The 20,039-nt window shown below is 45.3% G+C and overlaps 1 protein-coding gene across 1 annotated transcript in view; it reads left to right on the forward strand.

Annotated features, from left to right (window-relative positions):
- LOC143425680 (uncharacterized) overlaps nt 1-20,039 on the forward strand; it is a 103,019-nt gene that overhangs the window by 1,387 nt on the left and 81,593 nt on the right. The window contains exon 1 of the mRNA XM_076898680.1: nt 1-115. This exon is cut by the window's left edge and continues 1,387 nt beyond it. Within this exon, the coding sequence (XP_076754795.1) occupies nt 1-115 (115 nt within the window). The remainder of the gene's footprint in view (nt 116-20,039) is intronic.

A 20,039-nucleotide genomic window follows, 5' to 3' on the forward strand; every position in this document is an offset into this window, starting at 1 on the left:
TTGTCTCACATCACCGGCGCTTCGAGGAAAATCCAGATGTACATCAAGAATCGGCACCTCCAACTACTGCCGGACGGAACGGTGAACGGCTCCAACGACGACACTTCCGACTATAGTGAGTACACAGATTTAACGAATACCGACCGTAAATCATCCATTGGTATCATGGCGCGCGCCGCTTCGAAACTGGAAACGTTCAGAGCGACCGCGTGTACAGTTTTATTGGACCATCGTCTTTTACGTAGATGCGTTCATATATACGCGTACTACTACTACGTATGTTGTGTGTACCGTGCATCCGCATGCCACTGCGCGCTGACGCTTCATCGAAGATCAATGTTTCCCGCGTCTTTCTCTTTCTCTCTCTCTCTCTCTCTCTCTCTCTCTCTCTTTACCTCTCCCTACGTTGTCCTCCTTTTTATCGTTTTACACAGAGGAAGATTGAGACCGAGAGAAACGTTGTTTTTCTCGAATCGATAGTGGGTTGCGGATAGAACGTTAATCGTAAACCGCCAGGTGGTACGATGCCAATGATTACGATTCCATCGCGAACGTTGCCCTTGCGGCTAATTTTTATTTCATCAACCAACAGGTGGACTCTCGCAGGTTTTCCTTTCTGAAATACGATCGCGCGTCGTTCATCTCTCGAGAAGCGAAGGGAGAAGAATTATCGCTTCGAGTCAAGAACGATTCGAAATAATTTTATTTCCATGCGACACAAACGATCCAGGTAGTCCAGATTCGATCGGCGATCGCCATCGATTCTCCGGCGAGCTGGTAACCCTTCGAGATGGTGTATACAGAGGTATTCGATTTCGTATGGTCTAACGTTCCTCCATCGGTGACGTTGACCTTATTTCGAAATTCCATTCGAGGCTGGTTACTCGAACATCCCGATTCTGTATCCTAACCGAATCGAATCGTAGAATTTCAACATTCCGCCGAGCGAAGCGGAAGATAAGCGACGGGAACAAACTGGCAAGTTCGCACGGTTTTTATCGGGATCGGGCGTGCGGAAAAGTTGTACCGTTGGTTAGGTTGAAATGAGTTGTCAGGTGTATGCGTCCAAGTGTACGCCTAACGTACGCTCGGATTCTTAGGACCGTAAAAAACCATGAGGAGGTTTGCCGATTTAATTAACAGTTGAAAATTTATCGTGTACGCGAACGTAGAAAAATGTGAACACAATTTGACGGTCCGATTTCATTAATCGACAAAGAGCGTCGACCAGTTACGCATACACCAGTATGCGTGTTCGGTGTTTAAATGGGACAGATAAGGTACGATATAATTTCAATTTATCGTCAATTACATAATTTGTTAAGATCTTTACCCGACGTTTAATAACACCGCTTTACGAGCACACAAATTTCACATATTCGTCAACTATTTAATTTCAATTTAATTATAGCTTCGGAACGTACGCGTTGCTCATCGATACCAATAAATGCGGTCGATATCGTATGCAAATATTCTGAAAGCGTACGGGGTATCATTACGCGTTACGTATTGTACGCACGCATTATACTTGTCACCTTGATTCATACACTTTGTACACGACGAAATACAAAGTGTCGAACGACCGAATTCTATGCTCGTGATACACAGGTACGTTCGAGGAACGCGCGTTTCGCGGTTAAAATAAACGCTCGCTTTGTAGTATGCAGAAATAATGGAGGCGTAGAAAAGAGCGCGTTACGTGACATCAGTCACGTAACGCATTAATATCGCTGAAAAGAAAGCAACGAAACGGTGGAATAATCGCGCGGCTGAGAAAGTGTTTGTCTTGCGACCGGATTCGAATCGGCGAAATTAACAAGAGAATGCGATCAGGTCTGCGACTGGGCCGAGAGAGCTGATCCAAGAATATGCTCTGCCTAGTACATGTACCTCTTCTTAAGTGGATCACGTTAACCTTTGAAACTTCGATGGTCTGTCGTTGGTGGCTCTAAATTCACCTTACCGATTGAAGTTTCTTTTTTGAAACGGGGATGAGCGGTCGGTCGCTTTCGAATTTCTTTCTGCGATCGTCTAATCTTAATCACCGCGGAAAGAACGACTTTCGGTGCGTTTTGATATCGACTGTGCTCGCAATTATTAACCTCGATTCGGGGAACGTCGTCGAATTCGTATTTAATGTCAGTCTCGATTAACACGGTTTTCCATTGGAGACGTAAATGAAAATTATTCACATTCTCGAGCGTCTATCGAATAAATAGAGAATTGTTCGAGCGAACGAATATGGAAAGGGACGCGGCGTTACGGCTGCAGAAACGAGAAGAAACATCATTCCCATAATATAATAATTCCTGGCCTTATCCCGGATAATTATAACGGCGATACCCTTTCACGAAACACTTGCTTAACTTTCCTAACGTCGAAACGAAAGCTGTGTACTTTGATATTCCGCGCTTACGTAAGAACGCGAGAGTAACGCGGAGTGCGCGTGACATTCGAAAATCTTTTCGAATTTTTTAATACCGTTTATTTATATACGAACCTAGAGAAAGAGAGAGAGAGAGAGAGAGAGAGAGAGAGAGACTGTTTAATCGCGTAATCATACGCTATTTTTGCCGCGGATACTTTTAATCGATTCGATTACGGTCGAATTTTTGAAGAGCAAGTGGTTAATTTTAAATTTCTCAAAATCATTATCTTTTTCTTTGCTAATTTAATACTCCGAGCAGAATAATATTGCATCCGAATAATTTTTATTGCGACGATTTGTATATACCTTGTCAAAATACTCTCTCTTTTTCTTCCTTCTTGCTTGCCAATAGACACCGCACGCCGCTCGACTCAGTGACTAACTATTCTATTTTCGACTCTCTTCCGGTGTTGTTTTTAACCCTTTTATATTTTGATTTACTTGCGCGTGTACCTGTTCCGTTTCGTCACGAAGGATGAAACAATGTTCCGAGCACACAGCTGTCACTCGGATTTCTTCGTTTCAATGGGTTTATTATAACACGTATGATCACTGCTGGCACTGCAATCAAATTCCGATGCTTAACATAGCTTTTAGGTTTCGATGGTTCTCATTCGTACCGAAAAGTGAATTCGTTAGGTAGATGGTAAAATTACGGTACTGGCGATGGTACAGTTTTACGCATGCACGTAGACGGTCGTTTCAGCGGTGTCGCGTTAAGCGGTAAGGAAAATTAATTTTTTCGTATAGGAGATTTAGCGTTTGCTCGCAAACGGCTTGGGTGGGCACCGCAAGGTTCCTCGTCGTTGTTGCATAACTGTTGCTTACGTAATGTCTTCTTTTTTTTCGATTTCGGAAATTCGATTTACCCTTGGAAACGCAGCTGTCGGACCTTGTCGGTCTGCACGGAACAAATCGAATCGTATCGAAATCCAGGTTTCGTCGAGCGTAAAACATCAACCGGCAGGGCGTGGGGCGTTATAAATATTGGCAGCCACCAATTAACCGGCGTGGTTCCCGCGAAAAGGCCGATCGTATCCCTTTAATAAATATTTGCAGGTGAAAAATAAATTGCCGGGAGAGGGACGAGCCGCGGGCCGTTCATAAATATTCATGGCTGTCGCGATCACCGTTCTCTCTTTGAGGGTTGCGTTTCCTACTCCTCGTGTTCCGATCCGATCCGATCCGATCCGTTCCGATCCGTTCCGATCCGGCACCGCGCGGAATCGTCCCCGCGATAGGTTCGCGTTGCGTAACGCGCGACCAGCAGACGATCGACCAATCGCGGGACTCGTATTGCAAAAATCTGCGCCGCGAATAAGAACAGTAGAAGACCAGTTTCCGTTCTATTTTCAATAATCTCTGGCCCCGCGTTCTGCTTTCTGGCTCCCGACGTCACGCTAGAAAACGCGTCTCCTCCGCCGCCGCTGCACGCGGCGCACACGCCTGCGCCCGACAATGTCCCTCTTTTCTTTTCACTTCGTACGCCAAAGGTTGGACTTTCTCCAAAGCGCCGCAGAAAGTTAGGTTCCGATGGTCTTTCGAGTAATTAAATTCCGGTACCGTTCGACGAACGTGCCGATTATCCTGGATTTACATAGATTTACATTTAAACGCTTCTGGAATTGGCGGAATGCAGGGACGTCTGTGTTCCATGTTTGGAGGATAAAAAAAAAACATAGATAAAAATCAATTCTCATTCGAGATAAGGGAAGACGAACACGTTGGACCGTTTATCTAGTTGTTTCAATTCTTTCGGAACCTTCGGAACTTCGGAATCTCCCAGTTTCTTAGATGCAAATTTCATCATTTTCACCAACAGATCTTTTGTACGTAAATATTTAACGGCGAATCAATTATTCCGGGCGACAGTGAAATCAGTAAGAGGGAAAGAAAGGATCGCGATTATACAGTGGAACGAGGAATTGATCGATTACATTGTCGTAATGTCCGCCTCTTCTAACAGTTAGAAATTGCTGAAACAAGAACGTTTCGATGGTATACAATTTATAGCCCGCTAATGGACTCTGTCTCCGTTGATTGAAGCAATTTAATGGTATAATGGCACTGTTTTATCGAAAACAGAAGCCCGAAAGGACAGTGTTCAAAGCGTATAATTATTTGTCCACTTTTTCCGGGAAATCCCTTTAATTAAGATGTCGTCCCTCTATGGAAACGTTGTAAGATGAAGGGAAATTGTTAGTAAATCGTTTAACATTAATCTTCCTGGTCCGGCCTCGCGATTCCTCGCGCTTCGAATCCCGGAAGATTAATCATCGAGGTATTCATTTGCCGGAATCCAGCGCAGAGATTTATTATTTGCTCTTTCAGGGTATCGTATCTCGTGCACACGAGTTTAATATGTGTATCGCAATCGAACATTCGCCGACGGAAATGTATCTCGACGTGCCGATCGCGTACCGTTTCGGCCGAAATGTTAATTGTTTCGATGCATGCCCGGTGATTCGAGTTACACCTGCATTACAAGATCATCCGTATAAAATTGTAACGCGTTCGCTTTAGAATCACGCTGTAACAGTTTCCTTTCGTTTTCGAAGCTGTAGTTTTCATTTTCCCTACGATGATATCTGTAAAATTTATGCGTTCCAGAGTTTTTACAGAATTCTTACATCCTCCGCTATGCAGCATGTTTTACCAAGTTCTTTTCTGTACTTTCTCTGGCCGCGATTCCTCACATTTTTACAATGTTTCCGACCGTAACTCGAGATTTCGATATTCCCCTTTCAATTAATTGCACGGTCAACTACCGAGATCGAGTAGAACCTTTCGAACTGAACTAATTAACCTTTCGAATTTCCTCCGTTTTTGCATCACTCTTTGCTCGTCTCTTTGAGATCGGTCTTAAAATAGCCACTCGAAAACGCCTATAGCGATCGAAAGGGACGACGGGGCTGGTTCTTTCGTTCGCAACCCGTTAACCAATCTAGACTTTCTCGATCGTAAATCACGATCGAAACGCACAAATGTATCGAGAGCAGACTGGCGAACGACTGGTTCGTGGAATAAATTGAGGCGGTAGGCGTACGAAGAGCAGCGACGTTAAAAACCGATAGGAGTACCAGGGATTGACAGAGTTCAGTTTATCATTTACACCATTTTCATACAGATCCCCGAATATGTTAATCGATGATTATCTTCTCGAGAACAGGCGCCGTCCGATCAAATTTTTCTGCTCGCTATGAGCGCGCAGGCACCATTCAAGACGAAAGAGGGAAGAAGAAAGAAAAAAAAAGGGGGGGAAGGCAGTGGCTGGGCAATAAATCAGTTAGGCCCCGTGATAACGGAAGCTTCGAGGGGATTCAATGGCCCCGATACGTCGCTATCAGCTGAAGCGAACGCGCCGCGATTAGGCAAAGACGGAACTACTATCCGGAGGGATCGCGAGGTCGTGACCTATATTGGCCCTAGGGTTGCTTACGAATTTCGTGGACCTCTTGTACATTCGTCAACGGATTGTTTACACGAGTTACACGCGATGCTTTACTTTACTCTTTTTTCAGCCTTACCACGATATTATCTATTTACATACATCTATCCATTTTCAATTTGCAACGATGCTTCCAATTAAACTTACGTTATTCGATTCGAGTCGATCGCGACCTCAAGGGCCGACCGGGTATCGCTTCCCCGCCCCACGGAGGGCGATTTTCATGTCGCGGAACTGAAATTGTCGACCCTTCGAATCGAGTCATCTTCCGCGTGTAACGGATGTGCCTTGCAAATGTTACATGCTAACCATTCCCGCAAACGAAATGTTTACGAACGTATTACCTCGTTGCGTACATGGTATTTCGTTACTTAATTGAATCGTAACTGAACGTAAGTCACCAGAGTTCCCGTTAATTGACTCTGGCCGTTCAAACTGATAAATTAGCAATATTGTACAATACTTTTACTACATACTACGTGAGCGACGAGAATTCGCTTAAAATGCATCGATAATCATTCGAAATCTTTCCAACGCATCCGAGTTGATAACGAGTAGATTAAAATGGTGTTTATCATTGACCAACTCTGTACGCGTTACTCTTAACGAGCGGAGCGGCAATTAAACTACGGAAGCTTCTTTAAAATGCATATTTTTCTAAACGCCTTTGGCTAATTTATTTTCACCATTCCGATTTCCTTCTTCAGATTTTACCACGCATTCTAATTTCCGATTAGCGCACAGACATCCGCGGTACACGGTAATGACCATTTAGATGAGACAGAGAGATAGATATAATCGTAGCTGCGAAGCGGCTACGAGGAGAACACGGATGCTCTGTTTATTCCCGGTTGAACGTACCACAGTTATTCACCGATAAAACCAAATCCACAACTACTTTACCGTAACCCTGATCTATTATCGTATATCGTGGTAAATTCGAGGGACGATAAAGTCGATAATCGAGAGAATCGCATCCCGATCGACCTACCGGGAAACGGATCGTATAGGATCGTATTAAATATGATTTACGAACGGGAAGGATCGTGGGGTCGTGTCTTAGGGACGCTAATTAATGATAGTCGATGGGAAAGGTGGCGGTCGTTAAAGTCGTTTCGTCGAGCGGCGCGGCGACACGCGTCTCTAATCCCACGGAATACTGAATTATGGGTCGGCTGACCGCGGGAAGAGGTTGATGATGCGAGTGGGCCGTGATACTAAGCGTAACGCGTTCACGCGAATCCATTCAATGGAGCGCGATTTAAAGCGGCTCTGAAAATTGAGTTAACGTTCAATTGCCGATAGGGCAGTGATTCTGTGACCGACTCGCTTAGCGAGCGGAGCAGAGCTAAGAAATGTTAAAAGCACGCCAGCATCGCGCACGATCCGGGCCCCGAACCACGCGTGATTCAACCGGGCAGCGGTCGTAAAAAAAGCGCGCGTCGATGGGACAGCGGAAATTTTGATTTACGCGCGCAGTCAGCAGGTAGCGTGCGGTTCTGTTCTCGCACGGTTTTCGAACGCCTCTCGGGAACGGGATAGGGAACGGGAGCATATATATAACGGCGATTTGTCATCGTACCGAGATTTCGCGATTTAAGGACCCACCAATTGACCCCATGCGTTCCCGACAGAGAGAAAGAGAGATTTAAGAGCTGGTGTGGGGACGCTTAAGCGGCGAGCCGCGCGGAATACCGAACGAGGCTACTCGCGTCCTGCCACGTAGCCTGCCTGCCACGGGGCCCCGGAGGATTCCTAATTAACCGTCCCGTTGCACCTTTTGCACCGCCTCGGCTGCTCCCTACCAATCCGACCACCCGCGAACCAACCGGCCTGGAATCGTCCAAGGTTCGTTGATCGTTGCGTGTCCCCGGTGACGCGGGGGTGTGTTCGGTTTGCTTCTAAGTGTATTTTCAGAGGTACATAGAAATATAACGCGTTGCCGGCACCGCGTGTAGAGAATAGAATTGGGTCGTCGCTCTATTCGTATATACATATTAACTGCAACCAATTATATTGTTTGTCAAATTCGAAGATTGCCAGTCAGGACTCGGTATCCCACAGAACGTTAACTTTAATTTACTCTTCCCCCTATGATCGCTCGCGCTCCTACTTTTCAATCTCTCCACGTTCGAACGGAGTATGCGAGAAAGTTGAAATATGATTTTATTTTTTCTTATCTGGAGCACCGCCGCTATCGTTCAGCGTTCTCTACATTCCTCAGATATGATTCGCGTATTAAATCTCGTCCAAGAGGTTCCAGCATCGCGAAAAATGGGAACCAGACGATGTTTCTTATCGGTTCAGCGAACCTTATCCGCGTCCCGATGTTCGTCTAGCTTCCTGATGTGGCGCAAAATCGACACGTGCTGTACGCGATCGACCGTCAGAAAGAGATAAGGAGCAATTTTCACTTTGTCGAATGGTGACCGATAAATTGGCGTGCACAGGCTAGTTCGAACGTTCGTGCGCGCATAATTCACGCACAGACAGAGCCGATAGCGTCGTTATCGCGAAGCCAATTTTGTCTCGAGCCTGTTGCCCCCCTTTCACCTGTCTTGCGACATTTCTACGGCTTAAACACCTGACCGGCTGATGAATTCGTTGTTATCCTGGCCTATACAGCCTTTATTGAGATATTTTTAGCGAGCCCTGGGGACATCGGATGGTATGTATGGTATGTGTAATTGGCGTAGAGGGCCGATAAGCACCGTGTCGCGATGAGATTGACGATTGTAACCCAGGATAGAAACGGTATCGCGCGACGGTGTTCCCCTAGGTTTTACGACGATCGACTAATCTTTATCGCTTGTAATTTCTAAATATCGTATCTCGTAAATCCGTTTCACAGGAGAGACGAACGTTGATTGCTTGTAATAAAGTAGAAACGGTACCGAGATAGGAAAACACTTTCTTCGGACATTTTAACATATCGTCGAGTCGCGCGAGTCGCGCGAGTCGCGTCAGTTAAGACTAACAGCATTTGCAGCGAAACGTATATATACCTATAGAAAATTTTAATATAAAGTTATGGAACAGAATTCCGTACAATTAGGTACGTTCACAAGTGCGAAGTATTATTTAGTATAAACGACGCGATGGAAAGCGAGAAATTTCCACGTGCTGTTTAAGTGTTCACCAGCAGGAAGTACTAGTTTATATTGTACTATACTGTACTGTGTGTTCCAAACTTTGATTGAAACTATAATATACCGTCCTAGATCCGAACGATACCTGTAACAATATATATATATATATATATAAATATACACGTTAACTCCATGCGACTCATTCGACATCAAACTTGTACGTATGCACGGCCGCAGCGTTTAAGGGGTTATTATTGTAGATGGGAGAAATCGATCGTTTTTAAGTAGGTCCAGTCGAATGAAACTAACACAGATAGATGATGGCTCGAGTCCCAGCATCTCTATTTTAAATTTATTCGTGAAATGGCGAATGGTCGAAATGGAATGGTCCCGGGGTAGTATCGGTACCAAGAATCGGTAAACAGAGAGAGACTTAATGAGAACAAATGATTCTCCTAAGAGGCACCATTCGATTCAGTGATTTATGGCGGATCGCGAGCGGCTCACTAAATCAATTACACTCTCGATCGATCCTTTCGGGACGCTGCACCCCTTCCCCGGGCCGTATGCAAATCGTCACGGTGGATAAATCGGCACCTTGGGCGACGTGGCGCGGTTAAATCGAAAAATATTTATCGTCCCTAAAAATAATAACGTACCATCTAACTTTTCACACTTGGGGGTCCCGGTCCGCCCACTGTTACGTGCATTAACGAGAGAAAGAGCGTACGGGGCGTTACAGACGAAGCCGCGTTTCGCGGCCCGAAAGGTACAACACAGGGTCCCGTGACTATCATTGAGGGGTATTGAATTATACGAACGGTATTAGCCGGGGCGCATAGCTCGCGGTGCAATTTATATCGCGGCCAGATTCGATGTTTCGCTCGTGTCGACCGGTAATAAGTATTTATTTTATTATTCCCAGCAACCGAGCGGAGCACTGGGAACGGCTAGTAATTTTATCTGGGTTTCGGTGTCGGTCGCGACTCTCGCTTTCTCTCTCTCTCTCTCTCTCTCTCTCTCTCTCTCTCTCTCTCTCTCTCTCTCTCTCTCTCTCTCTCTCTCTCTCGCCTTTCCCATCTTTTTCGGATTTTCGTTTTCTTCGCTTGTTTTTTTCTTTTTTCTTTTTTTTTATTATTCACCTTCCTCTCGTAAGGTTTGCGCGAATAATTTTCGGATAAAAAATGTGCCGGCTTGTGGGAGCCCGGGTCTTGTTCCTGCAAATTGGACGAAATGACGGCGGGGTGAAATTGGAGATACGACCGCGCGTACCTTGGATTTATGGCGCGAACAGCAATTATTTTCGTCGATGTTTTTCGAATAATTAGCGATTCGATGAATAAGTAAATTGGTTATTTCGCGGCAGTTGCGATGTGTACTTAATAAATATGGAGGTATCATCGTAGTCTGTACGGTATCGTAAAACTTGATTAATCTTCTGTAATCGTTCCTTCTTTTTCTTCGTCGGTTATAGAAAAAGGGTTCCGATTGTAAAACATCGAGTTCGAAAATGAATTCGTCCGACAGAAGAGGCGAGGCAGCGGCATTGTCGCGCGCGTGCACGCAATAACGCGTGTCCGCGGCCGTTACGATTCCCATCGAAGGCTCATTAATGAACTTTTGTCGCTGGCTACCGTGCCGTTATCGAGCTCGGTCGGTTTCCGTGGGGCCCGCGATCGTGATATGCAAATGACCCGCGGCTCCTCAGCCGCTCGAGGTCCAACCCGCACGAACACCCTGTGTTCGCCTCGGTAACCACCGCGCTCGTCTCCTCTCGACGCGATTGCGCTTTTTTTTTCCGAAGGTAAGCATTTCGGCCTCTTCGCCGCCGTGTTTGTATTTTCTCACGTGTCTCTCGTCGTACTTCCTCGTTGCGGTCATGGACCACGACCGCTCCGAGATGTTTGAACAGGGATTTATATCGGCGATCTTCGCTCCCGGCCACGTACCACCGTCCGCCGTGATTTTTCGACGAATCCGTGGATTCCACGCTGCCTTCCACTAATTCTACGCGGCTGTTTGCTCTTCGGAAAGGTTTGACCAGTGATTAGACGGTTTTTTCGATTCCGCAGAAATCGTCGGTGAATCGCAGGAATCTCCCTTTGTTACGATTAATTATGATTTGGACGGTCTAACGTCGACCGAACTAAACTCTGTAAGTCGTGTAAAAAGTTGTGAATTTTAGACACAGTCGTAGATTGTGCGATTAGCGAGAAAGTTTGCACACTGATTAGATACTGTTTATACGTTGCCTCGGTATTCTTCCGTTCTCCAACGTCTCTGATTGGACACAAATTACGTAAGATGCTTGAAACGTTTTAATACCGCCTGTATACCATATATTATACATCTGGAAAAGACGTATCCCCCAATAAAAGACCGCATTCTTTATCTAGAAAAGATCTTCAGCGTATATCCGGGAAAGTGAAAAGCTCTCGAATCTTTGAAAAGGACAATGAAAATGTAATAAAAATCCAATGTACTAAATCTGTCGCCACCTTTAATAAATAATCTGCCGCATTATCATCGAAGAGTCAGCTCGTTTAAATTCTTCGAACAAACATTCCGATTACGTGAGCAATAAAATTTAAGAAAGGAAACGATTCACTCAATTTAAGGAAGGATTCACTCGTGTACTACAAAACACCGCGCGCACGCCCCCCGGAACAAGAACCGAACTCGTCTCGGTTCGGAACGACGCTGAACGCAACCGAACTCCTCCTACGTACCACCCAAAACGAGGGCTAACTTCTCGAACAAAACGGTCGTCCAACGAATCGATGGTGTGCGTGTTCGCGCGTTAACAAGCTGGTTCCCGGTACCGCGAGCAGGAAAAATCGGGAACACCGTTGTTCGTCTCGGGTTCTCTCCCCCGTGTACGAGAACGAAAACACGGTAATTTATACCGCGACTGCTCGTGGAACCGATGTAAGATAATTGAAGCACGAAAACACGGAGCACGTGGCTCGTTGCGGAGAGCGTCGTCGGCCGTGTCGCCGCAACGCAGGCCTCTCTTGACACCCACGCGATAGACGCCGCAGCGACTGATTGCCCCGCTGCTTTTAATTGAAATATATCTTGGACGCGTCTAACTAAAGTCCCGACGGTATGTCGGGTACGCGTGGGACATCATTTTTCGTCGATTCGAATTAACGGGCTTAATGGGCTCGCGTTAGCTGGCTCGAGGATTTTCGAAGAAGTTACGAGGCGGGAGTCAAGGCGGCGAGCTTTTACGAGTTATGTCTCTTTTCTGGTCGCAGATGGAAATGACGCGGCATTGGGAAATGTTGCATCTCGTTGTCGACCGGTGTTCTGATAGTTCTCAGTCATTACTTTCGCTAATTAAACTACTACTACTACGGTAATGTAATTGGATCGAGGCGTCGCGTCCCGTGTATAACTATAATATCATGGCATTCTTTACGTCTATTCGTATTCGAACGAGACGCTCGAGCGACGCAGACGGAGAGTGCATTTGGTAGTAAAATTGATAGTTTTCATCCAAACAAAATAAGAAATAAGAAATTTGTAACAATTATCGTTATTTTAGCTTACAATTCTACCGCGATAGAGCCGAATCAAAGTTCGCCATTCGATTTCGAGAACGGTTAGTTCGACATCGGAGTGCACTGATAACGTTGTTCATATCGTTGAATATCTCCGACGAGATTTCAATCTACGCTACTTGTAAAAAGTATCGCTCCATAAATGAGTATCGAGGATGAAACGAGAACAGGAGGAAATCGATTCCGACGAAAGACTCGGCGCGAAAGTTGGCGCATAATGGGAGCCACCGAAACGGGTTCGTGGCATCCTACGGCGATCGGAGAATTCGATAACGATCGGACGTTATCCCCGTGGCCGTCATCGGTTTCAGAAATTTTAGATATTCGCTCGATCGTATGAAATTGTTCGATGAGTCACGAGTCGATGAGTCATGCTAGTGAATAATGACAAATGAAGGAGGCGTCTATAGCGTGGCAGCCCGCATTTCGTGCTTTTGTCGCGAACGATTAACCTCGGTCAGAGGATCAATGCTGGCGTTAATCGATACGCTCCTCTTTGGGTGACCGGAGCCCAAGCGTGCCGGACGATTGTCTATCCACGGGGAATTGTTATTAATGGAACGCGTTTAGACGTTACGGGCTCCTCTTTTCGACGGCCGCGAGAACGAGAAGTTTATTGATGATGTTTGCCACCTTCGATGGGTGGTCGTTATCATTTGGAGCGAGATAAATCTCTCTACACTCCTCGAAGAGAGATTTCGCGGTAGGAGTGCAGTGTTTTATTAATAATACGAAATACGAATGAATACGAGTCTCGGATGGTTCCCAATGGGATACTTTTCAAATTTTTTCACGTCACGAGAAAGTATTATCAATATGATAAGTCGGAAATTCGATCTACTTGGCAATGAAATGACTCCAGAAGCGAGGTATCAACGCATTTGAATAATCGTTATATTCGTCGTGTTTCTCTCGTTTTTCATTTCTAAACTCTAAACACAGAGCTGCCGTTCAGCGTTCCACCGCGACGTACTGCGTGTATTTATAGCGCGTAACAAATTTATGCGACGTAACACCTCGGACAGATACGATCGATCTGGAATATCCAGCATCGCGTGTTAAAGTCACGCAGCCACGATTAGTTATCGTCTCGGTGCATCGGCGGTGCATTCCTCGCGACAACCGTTAAGTAATCATAACGCGAGGTTCAAAATAGACGCGGCACTCTACTTGTTGAATTTCGCGTGCAGAGTTTCGCGTGCGCTAACCGCGTTCCATCTTTATGAACCATCTGACACTGAACTAGATTCCTCTACAGCTTCCATTCGAGTCGATTGACAATACTCTGCCCCTTTTCTTCCCGTATGTTGAAATAAAATTCCATTATTTATCTACTTCGCTTTAGTTAATCGTCGCTAATCTATAGGATTCAATCTAGGTATTCATACGAACTCTGTTAGAAATTGTAATTAGTTCAATAACGGGACAATAATTGATAGCTAATGTCGGAGTAGCTGACATAATCCCATCAAAGCGCAGCTTTTAATCGGTAATAACGGTCGTCTATTTGAAAACTTTGTGTATCGTTGCCTCGACTCGTTGTCGTTGAGACGATCTGACGGTTCGCCATATAAAGCCTGCTTTCATGATAGATCGGCAAATTCCGTGTCGGATAGGTTGCACTCGATCCCTTGGCGATAGTTGATTACGGACAACATTAAGACTGCCGGACTTAATGTATCGACTGGCATATCGAAAATTACACGTTTCACATATCTTCGCATTAAATCAATTCTATTTTAACAGCATCGGTTTTTTGCGCTCGACGAATCTGCTCGCATCGATCTAAATAATTTCCCACACGGACTACATTTTTCTCTTCTCTCGATTCCTTTCCCCAATCACTCTTCCCCAATTCGTCTCTCTCTCCCTATTTCTCTCTTTTCCTTTCGCTCGCGCTTCAGGTTTAAGTCACGTACCATTTTACGGCCGTCGCTTTCATTTCTACGTTCTACGTTTTACAGCTTAAATTGCTTTCATACTGAGATTATTAAGTCACACGGACACGGTGATAACTGGAGCAATATCAAAAACGATGCGATAACAACGGTGAAAATAATATTAATGTTTTCCGGCGGTGGTTATCTATCTAATGTGATATTTACGTAACTTCTTGTTAAAAATATATAAAGGGCTTAGGGTCACGTAGGATATGAAAATAGCGTTAGCGAAGAGCGTGGATCCCGATCGAAACGCATAACTAACTCTTTTCTCCAGTCGATTTACTACAATCGCATTCCTCCCATACCATCTCGCATTGTGCTCCATCTCTGACCGTGCACTTCGACTCCCTTTGTCACTCTCATTGAATATGAAATCTACGCGAACGGACAGGAGAAGCGTGCACAATGAAGGATACGGACGGTATCGGGACGGAAGAGCCGAAGGACACAGAGTCGGAGTCATCATCAATTTCGTAATCGACAGCGCGTCACGTTAAATGGATCTTCATTAATGACATAACGGAGGGGGGTCCGAGGTCTCAGGACGCGTCGTGGCCCAACCACTGCCCCGGTATCGCGTTACGTTACCTCGTATCGTATTATTATTATACAGCCCCGGTTCGAGGACCCTTTAATGGAGTTGATTGATTTTCGTCGTGTGCCCGAATCGCCGGGCAGACGACGCATTAGTCTCGAACGGTCAGCGCGCGCTTTCACCCCTCCTCGTGTTCCGTCGCATCCGCGCCACGTCCTCGCTGGAAATTCGTACCTCCGTATTTTCGGTGCACCCTATGGTCCCGCGTGCGTATATGTATATATATATATATATATATATATATATATTTTTTTTTCAAATTTCATATTACGTTAAAATATAGTATACGGTATATATGATGGTATTGAAATGAAAAAGATGAGATTGGGATAGAGATTGGGATAGGGTGGGAGCCCTACGCAGCACACGGATCACGTTACGTTTTCCAATCGTATAGTATCTCTGGATTAAACGATATTTTTATTTCTATCGTATGAATTCCGTACGAGCGACGAATTTATGAATTCAGAGAGATGCTGGTAAGAGACGCTGTACGCATCTATCGTAGCTCGCGATGATTTGTAGAACGCGTGGATAGTAGTTATCTACTAATTGGTTGGACACCGGGGTTAGTTATTCTGGTATTATTAGACATTGAACGTTCGGTCGGTTTGAAATTTTTATGAACATCGTATCACGTTTTTCACGTCTACGGTAACGCTGGTAGAAATTTTGAAATACTGTTGGGCTACGATCGTCGGAGTTTTCAGTCGTTTACAAGCTAATGTCGCGCGATAAAAATCTTTATTCGTCTAGCCTATGCACACACACACGATCGCGGTTAAATGTAATTTTTGATAATAACGTCGATTTATCTTTTCTATTCTCCTTATACGAGATGAAATCGGAAACACAATTACGCATAAATTACTCATCGTGCCTATAACTACGCTTCTTAATATCTAACGATAAATTTTCCTAGTTTGTTTCGAGTTTACCCGTTTAAACCACTTCCCTAGGGGTGAAAGCGTCATCTCGTTTGAGATTTAATCAGCGTTTAACGCAAGTAGCGATTAGCACGATGTTTACGAGTTTACGGAGGAGGAATTAACTGCTGAAAAATGTGCCGAGAAATGCGCGTGTTATGCAAAAATATGATAAATTATGCAAAATACCGAAAGTACGCGTTAGAATACTTGGAGAGTGCGAAATAAATCCGTACGTGGGCTCCGTTTCTTTAGTCGTGTTTTTAACGCTGCGAATATATGCACCAGTGTTATTAGCAATACAAACTCCTACACGAACAAGTAGACACCTCGGTTTTAAAAACATCCCGCCCAACAGGAAAGAACAGGGTACGCGTTGTACGCTCTTTTCACCTAATTTTATGTTCCGGTAATCGCAAACATTGGCTCGCGAGATTGCAATCGTGGATTGCAGCAACGCATGTAACGGCGACGCTCGGCGACTTCCCCTCGTAGCTGAAGCTTTCAACCGGGAAACTGCGTGGTACCACCGGTCAATTTGCATAAACCACTGTTATTACGCGACGTGTTACAGCTTCTCGCACCTTTATTCGTAACGCAAACGAGAAGAAGAGGGAAATCTATTGTAACGGAGCATTTTCGAAACATTTCATCCAGGATCCCTCGATCGGTTGAACGATAATGAAAACCGGTGGATACCTAGTAGAACCCAAGTAGAAGCCTGTTGGAGTTGCAAGCTGGCCGAGAATAAGTGGTACCGGTTGCACGTGTGTTACCCGTTTAATGAAAGGGATTAGCGATCTACTTGGATTTTTCGCGGGTAACGCGCGCGCCAACTTTCCCTCCTTTCTTGCGCGCGACGCTTTAACAGGCTGTTGTTGTTAGCCGGCTAAGCCATCGTAGACGCCGCTGTCATCTCGTTGCTTTATTTCGATGGACAAGGGATCGGTGCGGTTACGTCGCGGAGCGACGGTTATTGGAGCGAATCTTAATGGCGGACAATGGACCACCGTTCCGTAACCGGTAAAGAAAAGCGGGTTTCGATGTTTCGCGACTGTACGAGATGCCGCGTAGGTTGTAACAATCTGTTCGTTGCACGCTGAACTGGGCTTACGCGTCGAGTGAATAACATATATATGATACGGACGGTGAATGGTAAGGCTCGGTTAATGGTGTTGCGGTTGTATACGGTCGTTTTTCGCCTTGTTATAGAGCGTCTTTTTCCATTTCTTCGAATGATCCTCCGGCACGACGAGGGATTTTGTTCTAAACGTACGCGGAGTAGCGATAAATCAGAGTAGCCAGAGAGTAATGAAAAGTAGTAGCAGTAGGGCAGTTGGCTGCACAACAGAAAGTTTAATTATCTAACCCGGGTAATTTGAAACAGCTATCGGTTTCAGTAGCTTAAGGTTTTATTTATTAATAAATCCTGCGTGAAGTCAGACTGTGATTAAGAATAACGCTTGGCGCGGCACACGTGCCAGTATACTTTGGTTACTTTCTCCGCGAGAGCATGATTTAGTAGGAGTTAACGAATAATGCCTGATATAGATAGTGGAAGGTATTCTTTTGCGAACGGGTGAATGAAGTTGCGCGTACCAGGCCACAAATATAGCTGTCAGAAAATAAGATCAAGCAGGATATACGCCACTTGTCGTGCCACTTATGGTTGAATGGCTGTTAACCGGTAGTGTACAGAATGGTATACGTATTCATTAAGTATTCTTAAAGTCGGAATCAAGTTTTACCCACGGGGGAGACGGATGATTATTTATGCCGACGGATAGTACGAGGGTCGTCGGTTCGACGTATCTCGCGAATTTGTGAACGTAATTAGCGAAATCATTCAACAATTTTCAGTTTGGCCACGTATTAACAGGATCGCGCAACGTGCTATCTACTGGCCCGTATACTGCGCGATGGTAGCCGTTACGAGTACGGTAGCAGAACGTTCGCGTGTTTGAAGAACGTCGCGAGAGTGGTCGCGGTTAAAGACAGCAGAAATTACAAAGTAGCGGTGATTTTCATTTTAATGGTTCCCGGTAGCAAAAGGTAGCGAGTACCCAGCAGCGGCAAGATGGGAATATGCCGTTTTATTAATAGCATACTAATTACGAGAACGAGCAGCAGACGATGACGATTGGCTTTATTCGAAATTGTGCAAACCCTAATTACGATACTCCGCCCCTTTCCGGACAATCGTTCGTTTAACCTTGTCCGCTCGAGAGACAAAATCGTCGCGATAAGTAACAGAGTAATATTACCCCCGTGTGCGCGCGCGCGCACACACTTTATCTTCCATAAAGCCGGATGCAAAAACCGCGGTTGCACGGAGATAACAGAGATCGCTCCTACGAATTACCCCTCGTTTTTCATTTCCCGTATTTCTTCAACGACACCTTTTCTTGGCCTTCCACCTCGATCCCACCCTTTATCAACGGCCGTTTCTTCGTCTTTCCTGTCTTCTCGATCTGCCGTGCATGTACCTTCGATGAGACGAGCATAGCGCGTGGGATTTTTAAGCTGAACTAAGTTGCCCGTTCGATCTTTGGTCCCTGTAGGTCGTTCCTCTTCCTTTCTGGTTTCACTCGTTTCCTTTCCATTAAGCCAGATAGTAATATTCGCCGCGATGCACGCACCAAAGAAAACGTGTATTTCGGTGTTTATTACCGTGATGATAGTCTAATTTGCCATTTTTGATTGGTCATACTTGGGACCCGCGTGCAACATTATAATATTCATTATAATGTCTAATCTAACCGTTGAGATCAATTTGCGAACGCGAACAGAACATTTGTCCTATCAATCTCACTCGAATGAATGGTTATTCGCGTTTATCCGTTTACACTTTCGGAAGGTAAAGTAGTAGTAATCAAAACTTTAATCCTCGAGAGTAAAAACAACGAATTCCGTTGCATTAAAAATGCAATACGCGGGCGAACGGTCGCACGTTTATAACGTAACTGCTCGCCATTAATCAGAAGGAAAACCATACCGTGCCAAGAAGTTCGCAAGGAGACATTTTATTCGTGAGCATCCCTCGGCCCATTATTTTTATTCCCAACCACCCGTCGTATCTAATCCTTTCCGCGCGATCCTCCCGCCGCGGACGGTGCACGCACGCCCGTCGAAATTTATGATTAACATATCGCATTGTTGCTGCCCTCTTCCATTCTTTCGATTTACAAAGAACCAGCAGATTTACGAGTCGCGTCCCTCGCGTTACCCCTTTATTTCCGGTGGGTTCGTTTCGCACGAGGGACCCGCCGCCAAGGTTCCACCACCACGTCCGCCACCTCCGTACCTGCCCCCTATTTCGCTGGCCCACACTCGCTGCCAGGTGCCACGAGTTTTAAATAATAATAAATTTTAAATAATAATTAATAATTAACGCTGAGTAAAAGATTCAAAGAGTTTACGGTCCACGGTCTTTTTACGATTTAGAGTCTGAAGAGCTTAATGCGAGTTCTTGGTTGACGGGTGGGGATCAATTATCGAACCAGTTCATCAATTTCCTCGCGTCTACCAAGGATAGAGAAAAAAAAGGGAGCAAAACCGCGCACGGCGCCCCACCCATCACGGCGCCGTGATAGATGCTCTTGCCGCTTATCCGTGGCCAGCCACCGGCTAAATGATATTGACAGGTGCGGCGCGAAGTCACCACGGTTTAGACCGTGCTTTCCGGCAACGAGACAACCGATACAAGGCGCGCGCGTTCCACCTAAGCGCAGGCCGTCCGTCGTCGGATTTTATTTGCTGAAAGTTCAACGCCGGGCCTCGCTTAGAAAGTTAGATCGGCGTCGGCTCGTTTTTGATAACGCGCTCAACACCGTGTTCATCGAGCTCGAAGGATCGGAAAAATCGGCTGATTTATCGATCAGCTGATGGATGTCGATGCATTTGTCGTGTTCGTCGAAAACGAGACAAATAACGGTTATACCGTGATTATCGATAATCGTTGGACGCTAACGGTTGCTCTCCAACAATTATCCGCACCCGAGTTAATGAATAACTTGTGAGAAATAAAGGATTTCTTTTTGTTTA

Source organism: Xylocopa sonorina, chromosome 7, assembly GCF_050948175.1.
Source record: "Xylocopa sonorina isolate GNS202 chromosome 7, iyXylSono1_principal, whole genome shotgun sequence".
NCBI classification, from domain to species: domain Eukaryota; kingdom Metazoa; phylum Arthropoda; class Insecta; order Hymenoptera; family Apidae; genus Xylocopa; species Xylocopa sonorina.